At 45.4% G+C, this 19,841-nt stretch overlaps 1 protein-coding gene and 1 long non-coding RNA gene across 4 annotated transcripts in view; one reads left to right on the forward strand and one right to left on the reverse strand.

The window, feature by feature from the left end:
• LOC134969202 (uncharacterized) overlaps window positions 1-1,287 on the forward strand; it is a 59,686-nt gene extending 58,399 nt beyond the window's left edge. For both annotated transcript variants that reach the window (XR_010189431.1, XR_010189430.1), the window contains exon 3: window positions 877-1,287. This is a non-coding gene — a long non-coding RNA (uncharacterized LOC134969202). The remainder of the gene's footprint in view (window positions 1-876) is intronic.
• Window positions 517-19,841, reverse strand: part of HNRNPUL2 (heterogeneous nuclear ribonucleoprotein U like 2) — a 124,174-nt gene continuing 104,849 nt past the window's right edge. Inside the window, exon 14 of one of the 2 annotated variants that reach the window (XM_063944985.1) lies at window positions 517-997. In XM_063944985.1, coding sequence (XP_063801055.1) covers window positions 935-997 — 63 coding nt within the window. In that variant the 3' untranslated portion in view covers window positions 517-934. Of the gene's footprint in view, window positions 1,001-19,841 lie in introns of both variants that reach the window. The other variant, XM_063944984.1, reaches the window with a different exon arrangement.

The raw sequence follows: 19,841 nt of genomic DNA on the forward strand, positions 1-19,841 counted from the left end.
GCGCTATATATATATATATATATATATATATATATATACATACTTTTTATCCCATCTTTTAGAAAAAGTTTGTATTAGATTTTTAAAAAATGTTTTAAATAAATGTTTATATATACACTTTTTAAATATCTTATAATTATTTATAGACACCATTGGTCGCTATCCCCCATCCCTTTCTTTTTAAATTCAATTGTTTCGGGGATTTACCATCCCAGTTTTATTTGGGGAACTAGCCGACGCCCTATACATAGGGAATGTTAATATATCACAGCCGTACCTATTGGGTTAAGAAAGGATTTTATTTTCTGTGGCGCAGTATTTTCCCTCCTTTTCGTTATATATATATATATATATATATATATATATATATATATATACACACACACATACATATACATACATACACACACACACACACACACACACACACACACACACATACATACACACAGAACTCATTTGTACAAGTAGGAGAAGTTACCAGTGGCAGATTGTAAACACAAAGCTAGACAGAAACAATGTCACACAAATTTTTATTTCTTAAAAATGTTTCTTGGCATAAAAATTAAAAAGGTTACAGGGTTATGATGAGAGACGGAAGTAAAAAGTACTGCATATTACTCCCAGCTAAGCAGGAGGATGCAAGACAGGACGGAGCCCCCATGTAAGAACACTCACGTTCTGAAGAACATTATGGGTAGTGCACCTCAACCGTAAGACAGCATTGACAGAGTCCTGAACCTCAGTATGTTTTCTAAGCTTGACAAAAACCATACACATTGAAAGGAGATAAAGTCTCTGACATCTTACATGCTCTGCAGTTTCTCCTCCACAAAAAATTTAATTTTATTTTTTTGCTTTTTTGTTTTAATGTAGAAAAGAAATATACAATCCAAGCCCCCCTGTGCTGTCTTCCCCTGTGTCATCACTTCATTCATCGGTATCCTTGGTAGCCATAGTAATCCCAATATTGTGATCGGTCATCATAGTTCTGCCACTGCTGAGAAGACAACAGAAGATAAGTCAGGATTTATGCAAGACAAACCTCATGCACAGTTGCAATGTGCCCGATCCAAGTGGTCTCAATACATAATGTACCTGTAATGTCACCTTACAGCAAGCAACCAAATCACATGGCACATAAGCTTCCTGTTACAGGATTGTATTGTATTTGTAGCTATCTAAAGCTTGTGTTTGTCATAGCTTATCAATGTGGATTCAATTTGTACCAAGTTTATCTAGTCTTCTCTGTTTAACTTTTAAATACAAGCAAGACTATGAACCCCATTTAACCTCTTAACTGACGATTTTTTCGCCGAAAAACCACTCCGAAAATGTCGTTTTTTTTTTTAATGAGTGAATTAAGTGAAGAGCATGACTTTAACCCTATCCTAAATGATTTTAGTTAAAAGGGAAAACATTTTTTGTTATAAAATATATATACACACACACACGTTGAGTATCCCTTATCCAAAATCCCACATTTTTGGGTCCCCTACTGAAATAATGACATATATATTAAATGTATATATAGATATATTATATAATATATAAATATATGTGTCATTATCTCAGTAGGGGAACCAAAAATGTGGGATTTTGGATAAGGGATACTCAACATGTATGTATGTATGTATGTATGCATGCATGCATGCATGCATGCATGTATGTATGTATGTATGTATATATATATATATATATATATATATATATATACACACACACACACACACACACACATATATACACTGCTCAAAAAAATAAAGGGAACACTAAAATAACATCCTAGATCTGAGTGAATTAAATATTCTTATTAACTACTTTGTTCTTTACATAGTTGAATGTGCTGACAACAAAATCACACAAAAATTATAAATGGAAATCAAATTTATTAACCCATGGAGGTCTGGATTTGGAGTCACCCTCAAAATTAAAGTGGAAAAACACACTACAGGCTGATCCAACTTTGATGTAATGTCCTTAAAACAAGTCAAAATGAGGCTCAGTAGTGTGTGTGGCCTCCACATGCCTGTATGACGTCCCTACAACGCCTGGGCATGCTCCTGATGAGGTCGCGGATGGTCTCTTGAGGGATCTCCTCCCAGACCTGGACTAAAGCATCCGCCAACTCCTGGACAGTCTGTGTGGTGCAACGTGATTTTGGTGGATGGAGCGAGACCTGATGTCCCAGATGTGCTCAATTGGATTCAGGTCTGGGGAACGGGCAGGCCATTCCATAGCATCAATGCATTCATCTTGCAGGAACTGCTGACACACTCCAGCCACATGAGGTCTAGCATTGTCTTGCATTAGGAGAAACCCAGGGCCAACCGCACCAGCATATGGTCTCACAAGGGGTCTTTTTTTGAGCAGTGTGTGTGTGTGTGTATGTGTATATATATATATATATATATATATATATATATATATATATATATATATGTGTATGTGTGTATATATATATATATATATATATATATATATATATATATATATATATATATATATATATATATATATATATGTAGTCGAAAAGAGAAACGGGGGCGCTCAGATATCACGGTGCGCTACCACTAATAAAATAAGATTTTACTTACCGATAAATCTATTTCTCGGAGTCCGTAGTGGATGCTGGGGTTCCTGAAAGGACCATGGGGAATAGCGGCTCCGCAGGAGACAGGGCACAAAAAGTAAAGCTTTTTCCGATCAGGTGGTGTGCACTGGCTCCTCCCCCTATGACCCTCCTCCAGACTCCAGTTAGGTACTGTGCCCGGACGAGCGTACACAATAAGGGAGGATTTTGAATCCCGGGTAAGACTCATACCAGCCACACCAATCACACCGTATAACTTGTGATCTGAACCCAGTTAACAGTATGATAACAGCGGAGCCTCTGAAAGATGGCTTCCTTCAACAATAACCCGAATTAGTTAACAATAACTATGTACAATTTATGCAGATAATCCGCACTTGGGATGGGCGCCCAGCATCCACTACGGACTCCGAGAAATAGATTTATCGGTAAGTAAAATCTTATTTTCTCTATCGTCCTAGTGGATGCTGGGGTTCCTGAAAGGACCATGGGGATTATACCAAAGCTCCCAAACGGGCGGGAGAGTGCGGATGACTCTGCAGCACCGAATGAGAGAACTCCAGGTCCTCCTTAGCCAGAGTATCAAATTTGTAAAATTTTACAAACGTGTTCTCCCCTGACCACGTAGCTGCTCGGCAAAGTTGTAATGCCGAGACCCCTCGGGCAGCCGCCCAAGATGAGCCCACCTTCCTTGTGGAGTGGGCCTTTACAGATTTAGGCTGTGGCAGGCCTGCCACAGAATGTGCAAGTTGGATTGTGCTACAGATCCAACGAGCAATCGTCTGCTTAGACGCCGGAGCACCCATCTTGTTGGGTGCATACAATATAAACAACGAGTCAGATTTTCTGACTCCAGCTGTCCTTGCAATATATATTTTTAATGCTCTGACAACGTCCAGTAACTTGGAGTCCTCCAAGTCACTTGTAGCCGCAGGCACTACAATAGGCTGGTTCAGATGAAATGCTGACACCACCTTAGGGAGAAAATGCGGACGAGTCCGCAGTTCTGCCCTGTCCGAATGGAAAATCAGATATGGGCTTTTGTAAGATAAAGCTGCCAATTCTGACACTCTCCTGGCAGAAGCCAGGGCTAGAAGCATGGTCACTTTCCATGTGAGATATTTCAAATCCACCTTTTTTAGTGGTTCAAACCAATGAGATTTTAGGAAATCCAAAACCACATTGAGATCCCACGGTGCCACTGGAGGCACCACAGGAGGCTGTATATGCAGCACTCCCTTAACAAAGGTCTGAACTTCAGGGACTGAAGCCAATTCTTTTTGAAAGAAAATCGACAGGGCCGAAATTTGAACCTTAATAGATCCCAATTTGAGACCCATTGACAATCCTGATTGCAGGAAATGTAGGAATCGACCCAGTTGAAATTCCTCCGTCGGAGCACTCCGATCTTCGCACCACGCAACATATTTTCGCCAAATTCGGTGATAATGTTGCACGGTTACTTCCTTCCTTGCTTTAATCAAAGTAGGAATGACTTCTTCCGGCATGCCTTTTTCCTTTAGGATCCGGCGTTCAACCGCCATGCCGTCAAACGCAGCCGCGGTAAGTCTTGAAACAGACAGGGACCCTGCTGAAGCAAGTCCCTCCTTAGAGGTAGAGGCCACGGATCTTCCGTGATCATCTCTTGAAGTTCCGGGTACCAAGTCCTTCTTGGCCAATCCGGAACCACTAGTATCGTTCTTACGCCTCTTTGCCGTATAATTCTCAATACTTTTGGTATGAGAGGCAGAGGAGGAAACACATACACCGACTGGTACACCCAAGGCGTTACCAGCGCGTCCACAGCTATTGCCTGCGGATCTCTTGACCTGGCGCAATACCTGTCCAGTTTTTTGTTGAGGCGAGACGCCATCATGTCCACCATTGGTCTTTCCCAACGGGTTACCAGCATGTGGAAGACTTCTGGATGAAGTCCCCACTCTCCCGGGTGAAGATCGTGTCTGCTGAGGAAGTCTGCTTCCCAGTTGTCCACTCCCGGGATGAACACTGCTGACAGTGCTATCACATGATTCTCTGCCCAGCGAAGAATCCTTGCAGCTTCTGCCATTGCACTCCTGCTTCTTGTGCCGCCCTGTCTGTTCACATGGGCGACTGCCGTGATGTTGTCCGACTGGATCAACACCGGTTTTCCCTGAAGCAGAGGTTCTGCCTGGCTTAGAGCATTGTATATTGCTCTTAGTTCCAGAATGTTTATGTGAAGAGACGTTTCCAGGCTCGTCCATACTCCCTGGAAGTTTCTTCCTTGTGTGACTGCTCCCCAGCCTCTCAGGCTGGCGTCCGTGGTCACCAGGATCCAATCCTGTATGCCGAATCTGCGGCCCTCCAATAGATGAGCACTCTGCAACCACCACAGAAGAGACACCCTTGTCCTTGGAGACAGGGTTATCTGCAGGTGCATCTGAAGATGCGACCCTGACCATTTGTTCAACAGATCCCTTTGGAAAATTCTTGCGTGGAATCTGCCGAATGGAATTGCTTCGTAAGAATCCACCATTTTTCCCAGGACTCTTGTGCATTGATGTACAGACACCTTTCCTGGTTTTAGGAGGTTCCTGACAAGCTCGGATAACTCCTTGGCTTTTTCCTCCGGGAGAAAAACCTTTTTCTGAACCGTGTCCAGAATCATCCCTAGGAACAGCAGACGAGTTGTCGGCATTAACTGGGATTTTGGAATATTCAGAATCCACCCGTGCTGTTTTAGCACTTCTTGAGACAGTGCTAATCCCATCTCTAGCTGTTCTCTGGACCTCGCCCTTATTAGGAGATCGTCCAAGTATGGGATAATTAATACGCCTTTTCTTCGAAGAAGAATCATCATCTCGGCCATTACCTTTGTAAAGATCCGAGGTGCCGTGGACAATCCGAACGGCAGCGTCTGAAACTGATAGTGACAGTTTTGTACAACGAACCTGAGGTACCCCTGGTGTGAGGGGTAAATTGGAACGTGGAGATACGCATCCTTGATGTCCAAGGATACCATAAAGTCCCCCTCTTCCAGGTTCGCTATCACTGCTCTGAGTGACTCCATTTTGAACTTGAACTTCTTTATGTACAGGTTCAAGGACTTCAGATTTAGAATAGGCCTTACCGAGCCATCCGGCTTCGGTACCACAAAAAGAGTGGAATAATACCCCTTCCCTTGTTGCAGAAGAGGTACCTTGACTATCACCTGCTGAGAGTACAGCTTGTGAATGGCTTCCAAAACCGTCTCCCTTTCGGAGGGGGACGTTGGTAAAGCAGACTTCAGGAAACGGCGAGGTGGATCTGTCTCTAATTCCAACCTGTATCCCTGAGATATTATCTGCAGGATCCAGGGATCTACTTGCGAGTGAGCCCACTGCGCGCTGTAATTTTTGAGACGACCCCCCACCGTCCCCGAGTCCGCTTGAGAAGCCCCAGCGTCATGCTGAGGCTTTTGTAGAAGCCGGGGAGGGCTTCTGATCCTGGGAAGGAGCTGCGTGTTGCTGTCTCTTCCCTCGACCTTTGCCTCGTGGCAGATATGAATAGCCCTTTGCTCTCTTATTTTTAAAGGAACGAAAGGGCTGCGGTTGAAAAGTCGGTGCCTTTTTCTGTTGGGGAGTGACTTGAGGTAGAAAGGTGGATTTCCCGGCTGTAGCCGTGGCCACCAAATCTGATAGACCGACTCCAAATAACTCCTCCCCTTTATACGGCAAAACTTCCATATGCCGTTTTGAATCCGCATCGCCTGTCCACTGTCGCGTCCATAAAGCTCTTCTGGCCGAAATGGACATAGCACTTACCCGTGATGCCAGTGTGCATATATCCCTCTGTGCATCACGCATATAAAGAAATGCATCCTTTATTTGTTCTAACGACAGTAAAATATTGTCCCTGTCCAGGGTATCAATATTTTCAATCAGGGATTCTGACCAAACTACCCCCGCACTGCCCATCCAGGCAGTCGCTACAGCTGGTCGTAGTATAACACCTGCATGAGTGTATATACTTTTTTGGATATTTTCCATCCTCCTATCTGATGGATCTTTAAGTGCGGCCGTCTCAGGAGAGGGTAACGCCACTTGTTTAGATAAGCGTGTTAGCGCCTTGTCCACCCTAGGAGGTGTTTCCCAGCGCTCCCTAACCTCTGGCGGGAAAGGGTATAATGCCAATAATTTCTTTGAAATTATCAGCTTTTTATCAGGGGCAACCCACGCTTCATTACACACGTCATTTAGTTCTTCTGATTCAGGAAAAACTATAGGTAGTTTTTTCATACCCCACATAATACCCTGTTTAGTGGTACCTGTAGTATCAGCTAAATGTAACGCCTCCTTCATTGCCAAAATCATATAACGTGTGGCCCTACTGGAAAATACGGTTGATTCGTCACCGTCACCACTGGAGTCATCGCCTGTGTCTGGGTCTGTGTCGACCGACTGAGGCAAAGGGCGTTTCACAGCCCCTGACGGTGTTTGAGTCGCCTGGACAGGCACTAATTGATTGTCCGGCCGTCTCATGTCGTCAAACGACTGCTTTAGCGTGTTGACACTATCCCGTAGTTCCATAAATAAAGGCATCCATTCTGGTGTCGACTCCCTAGGGGGTGACATCCTCATATTTGGCAATTGCTCCGCCTCCACACCAATATCGTCCTCATACATGTCGACACACACGTACAGACACACAGCAGACACACAGGGAATGCTCCTAACGAAGACAGGACCCACTAGCCCTTTGGGGAGACAGAGGGAGAGTTTGCCAGCACACACCAAAAGCGCTATATATATATCAGGGATAGCCTTATAATAAGTGCTCCCTTATAGCTGCTTTGTTATATCAAAATATCGCCATAAATGTGCCCCCCCCTCTCTGTTTTACCCTGTTTCTGTAGTGCAGTGCAGGGGAGAGACTTGGGAGCCGTCCTGACCAGCGGAGCTGTGAGAGGAAATGGCGCCGTGTGCTGAGGAGATAGGCCCCGCCCCTTTTCCGGCGGGCTCGTCTCCCGCTATTTAGAAAAATTAGGCAGGGGTTAAATATCTCCATATAGCCTCTAGGGCTATATGTGAGGTATTTTTAGCCTTTATAGGTACTCATTTGCCTCCCAGGGCGCCCCCCTCCCAGCGCCCTGCACCCTCAGTGACTGCCGTGTGAAGTGTGCTGAGAGGAAAATGGCGCACAGCTGCAGTGCTGTGCGCTACCTTTAGAAGACTGCAGGAGTCTTCAGCCGCCGATTCTGGACCTCTTCTGATTTCAGCATCTGCAAGGGGGCCGGCGGCGTGGCTCCGGTGACCATCCAGGCTGTACCTGTGATCGTCCCTCTGGAGCTTGATGTCCAGTAGCCAAGAAACCAATCCATCCTGCACGCAGGTGAGTTGACTCCTTCTCCCCTCAGTCCCTCGCTGCAGTGATCCTGTTGCCAGCAGGAATCACTGTAAAATAAAAAACCTAGCTAAACTTTCTCTAAGCAGCTCTTTAGGAGAGCCACCTAGATTGCACCCTTCTCGGCCGGGCACAAAAATCTAACTGGAGTCTGGAGGAGGGTCATAGGGGGAGGAGCCAGTGCACACCACCTGATCGGAAAAAGCTTTACTTTTTGTGCCCTGTCTCCTGCGGAGCCGCTATTCCCCATGGTCCTTTCAGGAACCCCAGCATCCACTAGGACGATAGAGAATATATATATATATATATGTGTATGTGTATGTGTGTATATATATATATATATATATATATATATATATATATATGTAGTCGAAAAGAGAAACGGGGGCGCTCAGATATCACGGTGCGCTACCACTAATAAAATATGAAATCAAGTGTATAGAATACGTGACACTTCCTCTAGAGTAAGAGTGGCTGCAACCTTAAGCAATAAATATGTGCTTGGAAAACACAAACAAGATTTTCAGAAAGTGAAGAAAAGGGCGCCTACTAGTGTCTAATAAAATTATAGAGCTGGTGTGATTGAGAACATGATACTACTTATCTGGCATAAATAGACTTTTGCTTCAGTCATAGGACCAGTACAGGTACATGAAAAAAGAAGAACAAAATAACATAGCGCGTACTGTTTTTACGCAATCACAATCTACAGATCATATAAACCAATTTGTGTGTTTAAAAAACTTTCTGGGTAAAGGTAAATCCCACAAATTTAAAATCCACAGCCAGGGATTTTGTTTTAAAAGTTTTTCACCATAATAAAACACACATAAAACATAAAGGTAGAAGTATAAAATATACAGTTTTCAATCTATAGATAAAATGGACCAATTATGTGTTTAAAGAAAACTTTCTGGGTATAGGCAAGTCCCAAAAATTTGAAATCCACAGCCAGGGATTTTTTAAAAGTTTTTCACAAAATTTAATAAAACACATAAAACATGAAAGGTAGAAGTAATGCGAGCGTACAAGATAAAATTGAATGACAAGCTTATCTGTCCATACTAGGACTGGGGTACATCAGATTTTTCGTAAGTATCCAAGATAAATAGTAAAATTTCAAACGTACAAAAAATAAGTATTAAAACAGCTTATCTGCCCATAAGGGAAGTTCAGGTGCATCAGTCCCAACGCGTTTCGTCCTTAATTAGACTTCATCATGGGGATAAGGTCAGTGAGCAAAGATGCTCTATTTATACCTAAAGAGATAGTGAGAACCCAGCACATGGCCAGGTAATTGATGACATCACTTCCTGTTAGGTGATATCGAATTTTGATAATGGGAGACAGTTTAATTATAGTTTCAGGCGTGGTAGCTACATATGAGATGTATATAGGGCACAAACAAGTGGTAAGGCAGGGAAATTGGACTGTAAAACGAAGCTTAAAAGCTTCGTATGGCGCTGTGCAGCGCGGTGGAACGCACGCTGGAACGCACAGCTAGTTCCTGGCGTGGTCCGCCGCGCGTCACTTCCGGTTTCGCGGAAGGTACTTCCGCCGGCCGGTGGAACGCATCGTCATCTCCGTGACGATGCGCTCTGTATAGCGGAGCTTGTCAGCAGTGATCAACTGCTGCTCTTTCAGTGATTAATGAAACAAGGGGGGGCAGTGAAGGAGGATGGCAGTGGACAAACTATTTAGTGTATATAGGTACATATGTATATAGGAGCATATCTGGATTAGAAATAATAAATATATAAATAAAAATAATAAATATAAAAATAATAATAGTAAAAATAAACATAAAAAATATAATTATATATATATATATATATATATATATATATATATAAAAGATATATATAAAAAATAGTGATATAGTTCTTTCTCCATATATAGAGGTATGTCCCATCTTAGTAGGTTTTCATCATAAAGTCCGTAGTGATTCACACGTAGTGCTCGTGAAAAAACGTCCAAAATAAAGCCGGTTTTTCGCCAATAGGCTGGAATATTAAGAGGATACATTTTTTTTTTACTTTTTATTACACGATGACTAGGGATGATTAGGAATAGGTGTAGTATAACATACAGAGATATGAGATGTGCAATTAAGTTGCAGGTGATTAAATTGACTCAAGGTCATAATAAAGGAAGGTGCAATAATATAGTGCAATTGTGGTCATAATATATTACTATTTTGTGTTAAAAAGTATAGGTGATGAGTCTCTTATAAAAAAAGGGGCGATTTCAAATGCTTCGTTGAAGCCCAGCGGTGCCATAGTTTGCAGTTCAAAGATCCAGAACATCTCTTTTTTCGATAATTTGTTCAATATATCTCCCCCTCTTTCTCCTGATTTAATTTGCTCGATGGCTTTGAATGTCAGATCTTCGGGGTTGGATTTGTGTTTTTCCTTAAAATGTTTGGAAACAACGTGATTCTCAACCTTATTTTTTATATTTCGGACATGTTCCTGTAGTCGAATTTTAAGTAGTCGTTTCGCCCACATATTTTAGGCCACATGTGCATTCTAAAAGATATATGACCATGGTTGAGTTACAGTTCATGAAGTCTTTGATTAAGTATTCTTTCGAGTTGTTATGATTGGAGAAGTGTCTAACCGGATGTACAAACTTGCACAAGTTGCAATTTCCACATTTATAATTTCCTTTGCACTTAGGCATCCCGATTTTGTTTGTAGGCTCTTCTTTTTTCAAAAGACTTGGGGCTATGATGTCTTTGAGACTTTTGGTCTTTCTAAAGACAATTTTTGGGCGTTCTGGAATGATGTCTTTGAGGACGGGGTCAAGTAAAAGGAGGTTCCAGTGTTTATTAAACGACTTCTTGATGGACTGTTCCTGGCAGTTGTACGTGGTGATGAAGGGGATGAATTTCTCATCAGATTTCTCTTTGATCGATTCGGTCTTAACATCATAAACTTTCTCAAGTGCCTTCTTGATGGTAGTCTCTGGATATTGTCTCTCTTTGAATCTCCCCGCATATAGTTCCAGTTGTTTGGCGCACTCATCTAGATTGCTGCAGTTACGTCTGATCCGGTGAAATTGGGAGTATGGGATGTTTTTCTTCCAACCCTTTGCATGGCAGCTTTTATAGTGTAGGTAACTGTTAGTGTCCACTTGTTTTATATAGTTGCAGGTGGTGATTTTTTGATTTGTACTTGATAAGGTCAGGTCCAGAAAGTCGATCTTCTCTTTGTCCATATGATGTGTGAATTTTAGGTTATAGTCGTTAGTAGATATTAAGTTGAAGAAAGCCAGAAAGTCTTCTTCTTGACCTTCCCAGATTATGAGAATATCATCAATATAGCGTTTATAAAGTATCAGCTGATCGATACATGGATTGTTGGAATGAATATGCTCCTCCTCCCAGCTTCCCATGAGGAGATTCGCGAAGCTGGGCGCAAAAATCGTCCCCATGGCTGTCCCACATGTCTGGAGAAAAAAGGTGTCCTGGAATTTAAAGTAATTGTGACGGAGAATGAACTTGATGAAGTCACAAATGGCATCTTTATGGAGTGTGGAGAGATCCAAATCCCTGTCTAGAAACCTCCGACACGCTTCAATCCCTTTTTCGTGTACAATGCATGTGTAGAGGCTCTGGACATCTATGGTTATCCACAAGTAAGAATTCTTCCACTGTACCATTGGTAATATGTCCAAAACGTTCTAAGATTTTAAACATACCAGTAAATCTTTTTCTCCTAATCCATAGAGGATGCTGGGGACTCCGTAAGGACCATGGGGTATAGACTGGCTCCGCAGGAGACATGGGCACTATAAAGAAACTTTAGAATGGGTGTGCACTGGCTCCTCCCTCTAAGCCCCTCCTCCAGACCTCAGTTAGAGAAACTGCCCAGAGGAGACGGACAGTACGAGGAAAGGATTTTTGTTAATCTAAGGGCAAGATTCATACCAGCCCACACCATATAACCTGGAATATACGCAACCAGTTAACAGCATGAACAAAACAGTATCAGCCAAAGACTGATCTTAATTGTAACATATCCCTTATGTAAGCAAAAACTATATACTACAAGCCTTGCAGAAAATAAGTCCGCACTGGGACGGGCACCCAGCATCCTCTACGGACTAGGAGAAAAAGATTTACCGGTAGGTTTAAAATCTTATTTTCTCTTACGTCCTAGAGGATGCTGGGGACTCCGTAAGGACCATGGGGATTATACCAAAGCTCCAAACCGGGCGGGAGAGTGCGGATGACTCTGCAGCACCGATTGAGCAAACATGAGGTCCTCCTCAGCCAGGGTATCAAACTTGTAGAATTTTGCAAAGGTGTTTGAACCCGAACAAGTAGCTGCTCGGCAAAGCTGTAAAGCCGAGACGCCTCGGGCAGCTGCCCAAGAAGAGCCCACCTTCCTACTGGAATGGGCCTTTCCCGAATTTGGTAACGGCAATCCAGCCATAGAATGAGCCTGCTGAATCGTGTTACAGATCCAGTGAGCAATAGTCTGCTTAGAAGCAGGAGCGCCAACCTTGTTGGCTGCATACAGGACAAACAGTGCCTCCGTTTTCCTAACCCGAGCCGTCCTGGCTACGTAAATTTTTAAGGCCCTGACTACATCAAGGGACTTGGAATCCTCCAAGTCTCCCGTGGCCACAGACACCACAATAGGTTGGTTCATATGAAACAATGAAACAACCTTAGGCAAAAATTGGGGACGAGTCCTCAACTCTGCTCTGTCCACATGGAAAATCAGATGGGGGCTCTTGTGAGACAAAGCCGCCAATTCTGACACCCGCCTTGCAGATGCCAAGGCCAACAACATGACCACCTTCCAAGTGAGAAATTTAAATTCAACCGTTTGAAGAGGTTCAAACCAGTGAGATTTTAGGAACTGTAACACCACGTTAAGGTCCCATGGTGTCACTGGGGGCACAAAAGGAGGCTGGATGTGCAGCACTCCCTTTACAAAAGTTTGGACTTCTGGGAGAGAAGCCAATTCCTTCTGAAAGAATATAGATAGGCTCCATTAAGGTACAGATTTCGGCCCTAACTTCAGGCCCATATCCACTCCTGTCTGTAGAAAGTGGAGAAAACGGCCCAAGTGGAAATCTTCCGTAGGAGCATTCTTGGCTTCACACCAAGATACATACTTCCTCCAGATACGGTGATAATGCTTCGCCGTCACCTCCTTCCTAGCCTTTATCAGAGTAGGTATGACTTCCTCCGGAATACCTTTCCCAGCTAGGATTCGGTGTTCAACCGCCATGCCGTCAAACGTAACCGCGGTAAGTCTTGAGAGGAAGAGGCCATGGATCTTCTGTGAGCATCTCCTGAAGATCTGAGTACCAGGCCCTTCGAGGCCAATCCGGAACAATGAGTATTGTCTGTACTCTTTTCCTTCTTATTATTCTCAATATTTTTGAGATTAGAGGAAGAGGAGGGAACACATAGACCGACTGAAATACCCATGGTGTCACCAGGGCATCTACCGCTACTGTCTGAGGGTCCCTTGACCTGGCACAATACCTCCGAAGCTTCTTGTTGAGGCGTGACGCCATCATGTCTATTTGAGGAAGTCCCCAAAGACTTATCTCTGCAAAAACTTCTTGATGAAGTCCCACTCTCCTGGAAGGAGATAATGTCTGCTGAGGAAGTCTGCTTCCCAGTTGTCCACTCCCAGAATGAAGACTGCCGACAGGGCGCTTACGTGATTTTCCGCCCAGCGAAGAATCCTGGTGGCTTCCGCCATTGCCACTCTGCTCCTTGTCCAGCCTTGGCGGTTTACATGAGCCACGGCTGTGACGTTGTCTGATTGAATCAGAACCGGTAGGTCGCGAAGAAGATTATCCACTTGTCGTAGGCCGTTGTATAAGGCCCTTAATTCTAGAATGTTGATGTGTAGACAAGCCTCCTGGCTTAACCATAGTCCCTAAAAATTTCTTCCTTGTGTGACTGCTCCCCATCCTCGGAGGCTCGCGTCCGTGGTCACCAGAACCCAGTCCTGAATGCCGAACCTGCGACCCTCTAGAAGGTGAGCACTCTGCAGCCACCACAGGAGAGACACCCTGGCCCTGGGGGACAGGCTTATTTTCTGATGAATTTGAAGATGGGACCCAGACCACTTGTCCAGACGGTCCCACTGAAATGTCCTCGCATGAAACCTGCCGAATGGGATGGCCTCGTAGGTCGCCACCATTTTTCCCATTACGCGAGTGCATTGATGAACTGACACTCTGTTCGGTTTTAACAGGTCTCTGACCATGTTCTGGAGTTCCAGGGCTTTTTCCATTGGGAGACAAACCCTCTTTTGTTCCGTGTCTAGAATCATGCCTAAGAACGATAGCAGAGTCGTTGGAACCAACTGTGACTTTGGTAGATTTAGAATCCAGCCATGCTGCTGGAGCACTCTCAGTCAGAGCGACATGCTTCTCAGCAACTGATCGCTCGATCTCGCTTTTAATCAGGAGATCGTCCAAGTACGGGATAATTGTGACTCCCTGCCTGCGCAGGAGCACCATCATCTCCGCCATTACGTTGGTGAAAATCCTCGGGCCGTGGAAAGCCCAAACAGTAACGTCTGAAGCTGGTAATGACAGTCCTGTACAGCGAATCTCAGGTACGCCTGATGAGGGGGATATATGGGGACATGAAGGTATGCATCCTTTATGTGCAGTGACACCATAAAATCCCCCCCTTCCAGGCTGGAGATAACTGCCCGGGGCGATTCCATCTTGAATTTGAACTTTTGCAAGTACAGGCTTAGGGATTTTAGATTCAGAATGGGTCTGACCGAGCCATCCGGTTTCGGAACCACAAACAGGGTTGAATAGTACCCCTTCCCCTGTTGAACTAGGGGAACCTTGACAATCACTTGCTGTTGACACAGCTTTTGAATTGCAGCTAAAACTATCTCCCTTTCTGGGGGAGAAGCTGGTAAGGCAGATTTGAAAAATCGGCGCGGAGGCACCTCTTCGAATTCCAGCTTGTAGCCTTGGGATACAATTTCCATCGCCCAAGGATCCACGTCTGATTGAACCCAGACGTGGCTGAAGGTCGAAGACGTGCCCCCACCGGCGCGGACTCCCTCAGTGGAGCCCCAGCGTCATGCGGTGGATTTAGTAGAAGCCGGGGAGGACTTATGCTCCTGGGAACTAGCCGTGGCAGGCATTCTTTTCCCTTTACCATTACCTCTGGCGAGGAAGGAAGAGCCCCGACCTCTTCTGGATTTATGCGACCGAAAGGACTGCAACTGATATTGTGGTGTTTTCTTTTGCTGTGGGGGAACATAAGGCAAAAAAGTAGATTTACCAGCGGTAGCTGTGGAAACCAGGTCCGCGAGACCTTCCCCAAATAAAACCTCACCCTTGTAAGGCAAAACTTCTATATGCCTCTTTGAGTCGGCATCACCCGTCCATTGGCAGGTCCACAGGGCTCGCCTAGCAGCAATCGCCATAGCGTTGGCTCTTGAACCTAGCAGCCCAACGTCTCTCATATACAAGACTGCGTCTTTAATGTGACCCAAGGTCAATAAAATGGTATCCCTATCTAGGGTATCAATGTCAGCTGACAAAGTATCTGTCCAAGCTGCTACAGCGCTACAAACCCAAGCAGACGCTATTGCCGTCTGAGCAAGGCACCCATATGTGTTTAAATTGATTTTAAGGTAGTTTCCTGTCTGCGATCAACAGGATCCTTGAGGGCCGCCGTATCTGGAGACGGTAGCGCCACCTTCTTGGACAAGCGTGTTAAAGCCTTGTCCACCCTTGGCGAGGATTCCCACCGTAACTTGTCCTGTGCAGGGAAAGGATACGCCATAAGAATCCTCTTGGGAATCTGCAGTTTCCTGTCTGGAGTTTCCCTAGCTTTTTCAAATATCTCGTTCAGCTCATGAGATGGGGGAAAGGTTACCTCAGGTTTCTTATCCTTAAACATGTGTACCCTCGTGTCAGGGACAGAAGGGTCATCTGTGATATGTAAAACATCTTTTCTTGCAATAATCCTATAATGAATACTTTTGGCCACCCTTGGGTGTAATCTCGCATCATCGTAGTCGACCCTGGAGTCAGACTCCGCGTCAGTATCAGTGTCTGCTACTTGGGACAGGGGACGTTTTTGAGACCCTGAGGAGCCCTATGACACAGTGAAAGCCATTGACTGACTCCCTGTTTTATCCCTGGACTCTGCTTTGTCCAGTCTCTTATGTAATAAAGCCACATTTGCATTTAAAACATTCCACATATCCAACCAATCAGGTGTCGGCGTTGCCGACGGAGACACCACAATCATCTGATCCACATCCTCCTTAGATGAGCCTTCCGCTTCAGACGGCATGTACCGACACACGTACTGACACCCCCACACTCAGGGATCTCTCTATATGGAGACAGTCCCCCAATAAACTGCGCCAGTGAAATGTGTGTCCCCCCCCCCCCCCCCTCTTTTTAGCCCTCTGTAACCTTGTTCAGCAGTGGAGTCCGGGGAGCCAGCTTCTCTGCAGCGTGCTGTGGAGAAAATGGCGCTGGTTTGTGCTGGAGGATCAAGCCCCGCCCCCTCACCGGCAGGCTTTGGTCCCGCTCAAATTATTTATACTGGCAGGGGTTTATAAATACACTGCCTCCGCAGTATCTACTTTATATGCCAGTGTCCCAAGAGGTTTTTATTGCTGCCCAGGGCGCCCCCCCTGCGCCCTGCACCCTTACAGTGCCCGCTGCTATGTGTATGTGTGGGAGCAATGGCGCGCAGCGTTACCTCAGTGAAGATCTGAAGTCTTCTGCCGCCTTTGAAGTCTTCTTTTCTTCTTAATACTCACCCGGCTTCTATCTTCCGGCTCTGTGAGGAGGACAGCGGCGCGGCTCCGGGACGAACGGAGAGGGTGAGACCTGCGTTCTGACCCTCTGGAGCCAATGGTGTCCAGTAGCCTAAGAAGCAGAGCCTATCATTTAAGTAGTTCTGCTTCTCTCCCCTCAGTCCCACGATGCAGGGAGCCTGTTGCCAGCAGTGCTCCCTGAAAATAAAAAAACCTAACAAAAGTCTTTCAGAGAAACTCAGTAGAGCTCCCCTGCAGTGCACCCAGTCTCCTCTGGGCACAGGATCTAACCGAGGTATGGAGGAGGGGCATAGAGGGAGGAGCCAGTGCACAACACCCATTCTAAAGTCTTTAGAGTGCCCATGTCTCCTGCGGAGCCCGTCTATACCCCATGGTCCTTACGGAGTCCCCAGCATCCTCTAGGACATAAGAGAATATATATATATATATATATATATATATATATATATATATATAAAAAAATTTTTTTTACATTTTCCTCTCTTCAATCATCGATCGGGAACATTGCGACCATCGCGGCTTTCATTTTGAAAGCCGGGACAGCCTGCAGGTTTGCAGGGGGGGGGGAGGGGGGGGGAGCTTGGGAGGATTCATTTACTCTCCCCAGCGGCTGCCATTGTCTGCAGCCGCTGGAGGGGGGGGGATCCTGCCGTGCTGACCGAGCAGTGATCGGCAGCACAGCAGACACAGGGGGAGGGTGCAGGGAGGCAGAGGGACCATCTGGTCCCTCTGGACAGCAGCAGCGGAGGGAGGTTCATCTTCCCTGCCGCTGCTAACTCTGACTGTTCGCATCCCGTGCGACCAGGTCCGATAGAGCACTTGCAGGCTTGGTCGCATCTGATGCGACCATACCAGGCAAGTGGTTAATAAACAATGCTTGTTACTAGCAAAATCATGGTTTTAATTACCTACCGGTAAAAACTTTTCTCGTAGTCCATAAGGGATATTGGGGAGACTTCGTACGATGAGTATAGACGAGTTCAAAGGAGCAGATGCAATTTAAATTTCTTCACTGGGTGTGCTAGCTCCTCCCCTCTATGCTCCCTCCCACAGGCAGTTATAGGTAAAAACATGCCCAAAGAAGAAAGGACATTTGAGAGAAGGAACATAACAGAGTGGTAAGACTTAAGACCAGCACACCACGAACATATAACAACCAGCAACAATAACACAACAGCTGAACAGGTAACCACATAACAGAGAACTTGCAGAAAAGTCAACGCACAGAGTCGGGCGCCCAATATCCCTTATGGACTACGAGAAAAGGATTTACCAGTAGGTAATTAAAATCATGTTTTCTGTAGCATCCATAAGAGATATTGGGGAGACTTAATACGATGGGGACGTCCCAAAGCTTCCAGAACGGGTGGTAATGTGCGTAGTCTGCTGCAGCACCGCCTGCCCAAACTGGGTATTCTTTGGCCAGGGTATCAAACTTGTAGAACTTCCCAAAAGGTGTTCTTCCCCGACCAGGTAGCAGCTCGGCATAGTTGCAAGGCTGAGACTCCTCAGGCAGCCACCCAGGAAGAGCCCATAGATCTTGGAGAGTGGGCTTTCAGAGACTTAAGAACAGGTAAGGCTGCTGACATATAGACCTGTTGGATAGTAAGCCTAAGCCAACGAGCAATGGACTGCTTCAAAGCAGGACAACCCTTTTTCTGTGCATCATAGAGCACGAACAAGAAATCAGTCTTTCTGATCTGAGCCATCCGCTTGAAATAAAGCTTCAAGGCTTGCACCACATCTAATGCCTCCGGAGGAGCAGAAATGTCAGAACTGGACGGAACCACAACAGGTTGATTCAGGTGAAATGCAGAGACCACCTTCGGTAGGAACTGCTGCATAGTCCTGGGCTCCACTCTGTCCTAGTCAATGACCAGGACGGTAATTAAGCGTCGATCGCAGCAGCAAATTTGTTAGCAGGTGGGCAAGACCATGTGCACTGCAGGTGTGGCAGATATAACATTTGCAGAGAGTTAAATTTGGGTGGGTTATTTGGGGTCTGTGCAGGGTAAATACTGGCAGCTTTATTTTTACACTGCAATGTAGATTTCAGTTTGAACACACTGCACCCAAATCTAACTCTGCACGTTATATCTACCGCCCCCCTCCCCCCTCTGCAGTGCACATGGGCCATCAGAGTTGATCGCTCGCTAGTTATTTTTTGCAGAGCAGCGTTCAGATAGTCGCCGCCTCTAGGGGAGTGTATTTTCGCTTTGCAAGTGTGCGAACGCTTGTGCAGCAGAGCGGGACAAAAACATTTTTTTTGCAGTTTCTGAGTAGCTCTGGACTTACTCAGCCCTTGCGATCACTTCAGTCTGTCCAGTCCCGGTACTGACGTCAGACACCCGCCCTGGACATGCCTGCATTTTCCCTACCACTCCCAGAAAACAGTCAGTTGACACCCATAAACGCCCCCTTCCTGTCAATCTCCTTGCGATCGGTTGTGCAAATGGATTCGTTGCTAGAAGCATTGCACAGCAACGATGCCGTTTGTACCTATATGACGCACGTGCGCATTGCAGCGCATATGTGCAGTAGTAACCCGATCGCTGCGCTCCGAAAAATGGCAGCGAGCGATCAACTAGGAATGAGGGCCATGGTTTTGCCCAACTGCTGACAAATTTGCTGCTGCGATCAACTCTCAATTAGGCCCCAAGTATGGACTTTTACACGATAAGGTCCCCCAATTCTGAGAAACGCCTAGCAGAAGCCAGGGCCAGTAACATCACTGTCTTCCACGTGAGGTACTTGTCTTCTACAGTCAGAGGCTCAATCCAGGAAGACTAAAAATTCCAACACCACATTCAAATCCCAGGGCGCCGTAGGTAGCACAAAGAGGTTGTATGTGGAGTACCCCTTGCAAGGTCTGAACTTCAGGCAACACTGCCAATTTCTTCTGGAAGAAAATAGAGAGCGCTGAAATCTGAACTTTTATCAAACCCAGATGTAAGCAGTTATCCACACCAGCCTGCAGGAAACGTAAGAAACGTCCAAGTGGAACTCTGCAGGTGGATACTTGCGTTCCTCGCACCAAAAGACATCTTTTCCAGATATGAGTGTTAACATCACAGGTTTCC

Source organism: Pseudophryne corroboree, chromosome 11 (assembly GCF_028390025.1).
Source record: "Pseudophryne corroboree isolate aPseCor3 chromosome 11, aPseCor3.hap2, whole genome shotgun sequence".
Lineage (NCBI taxonomy): Eukaryota > Metazoa > Chordata > Amphibia > Anura > Myobatrachidae > Pseudophryne > Pseudophryne corroboree.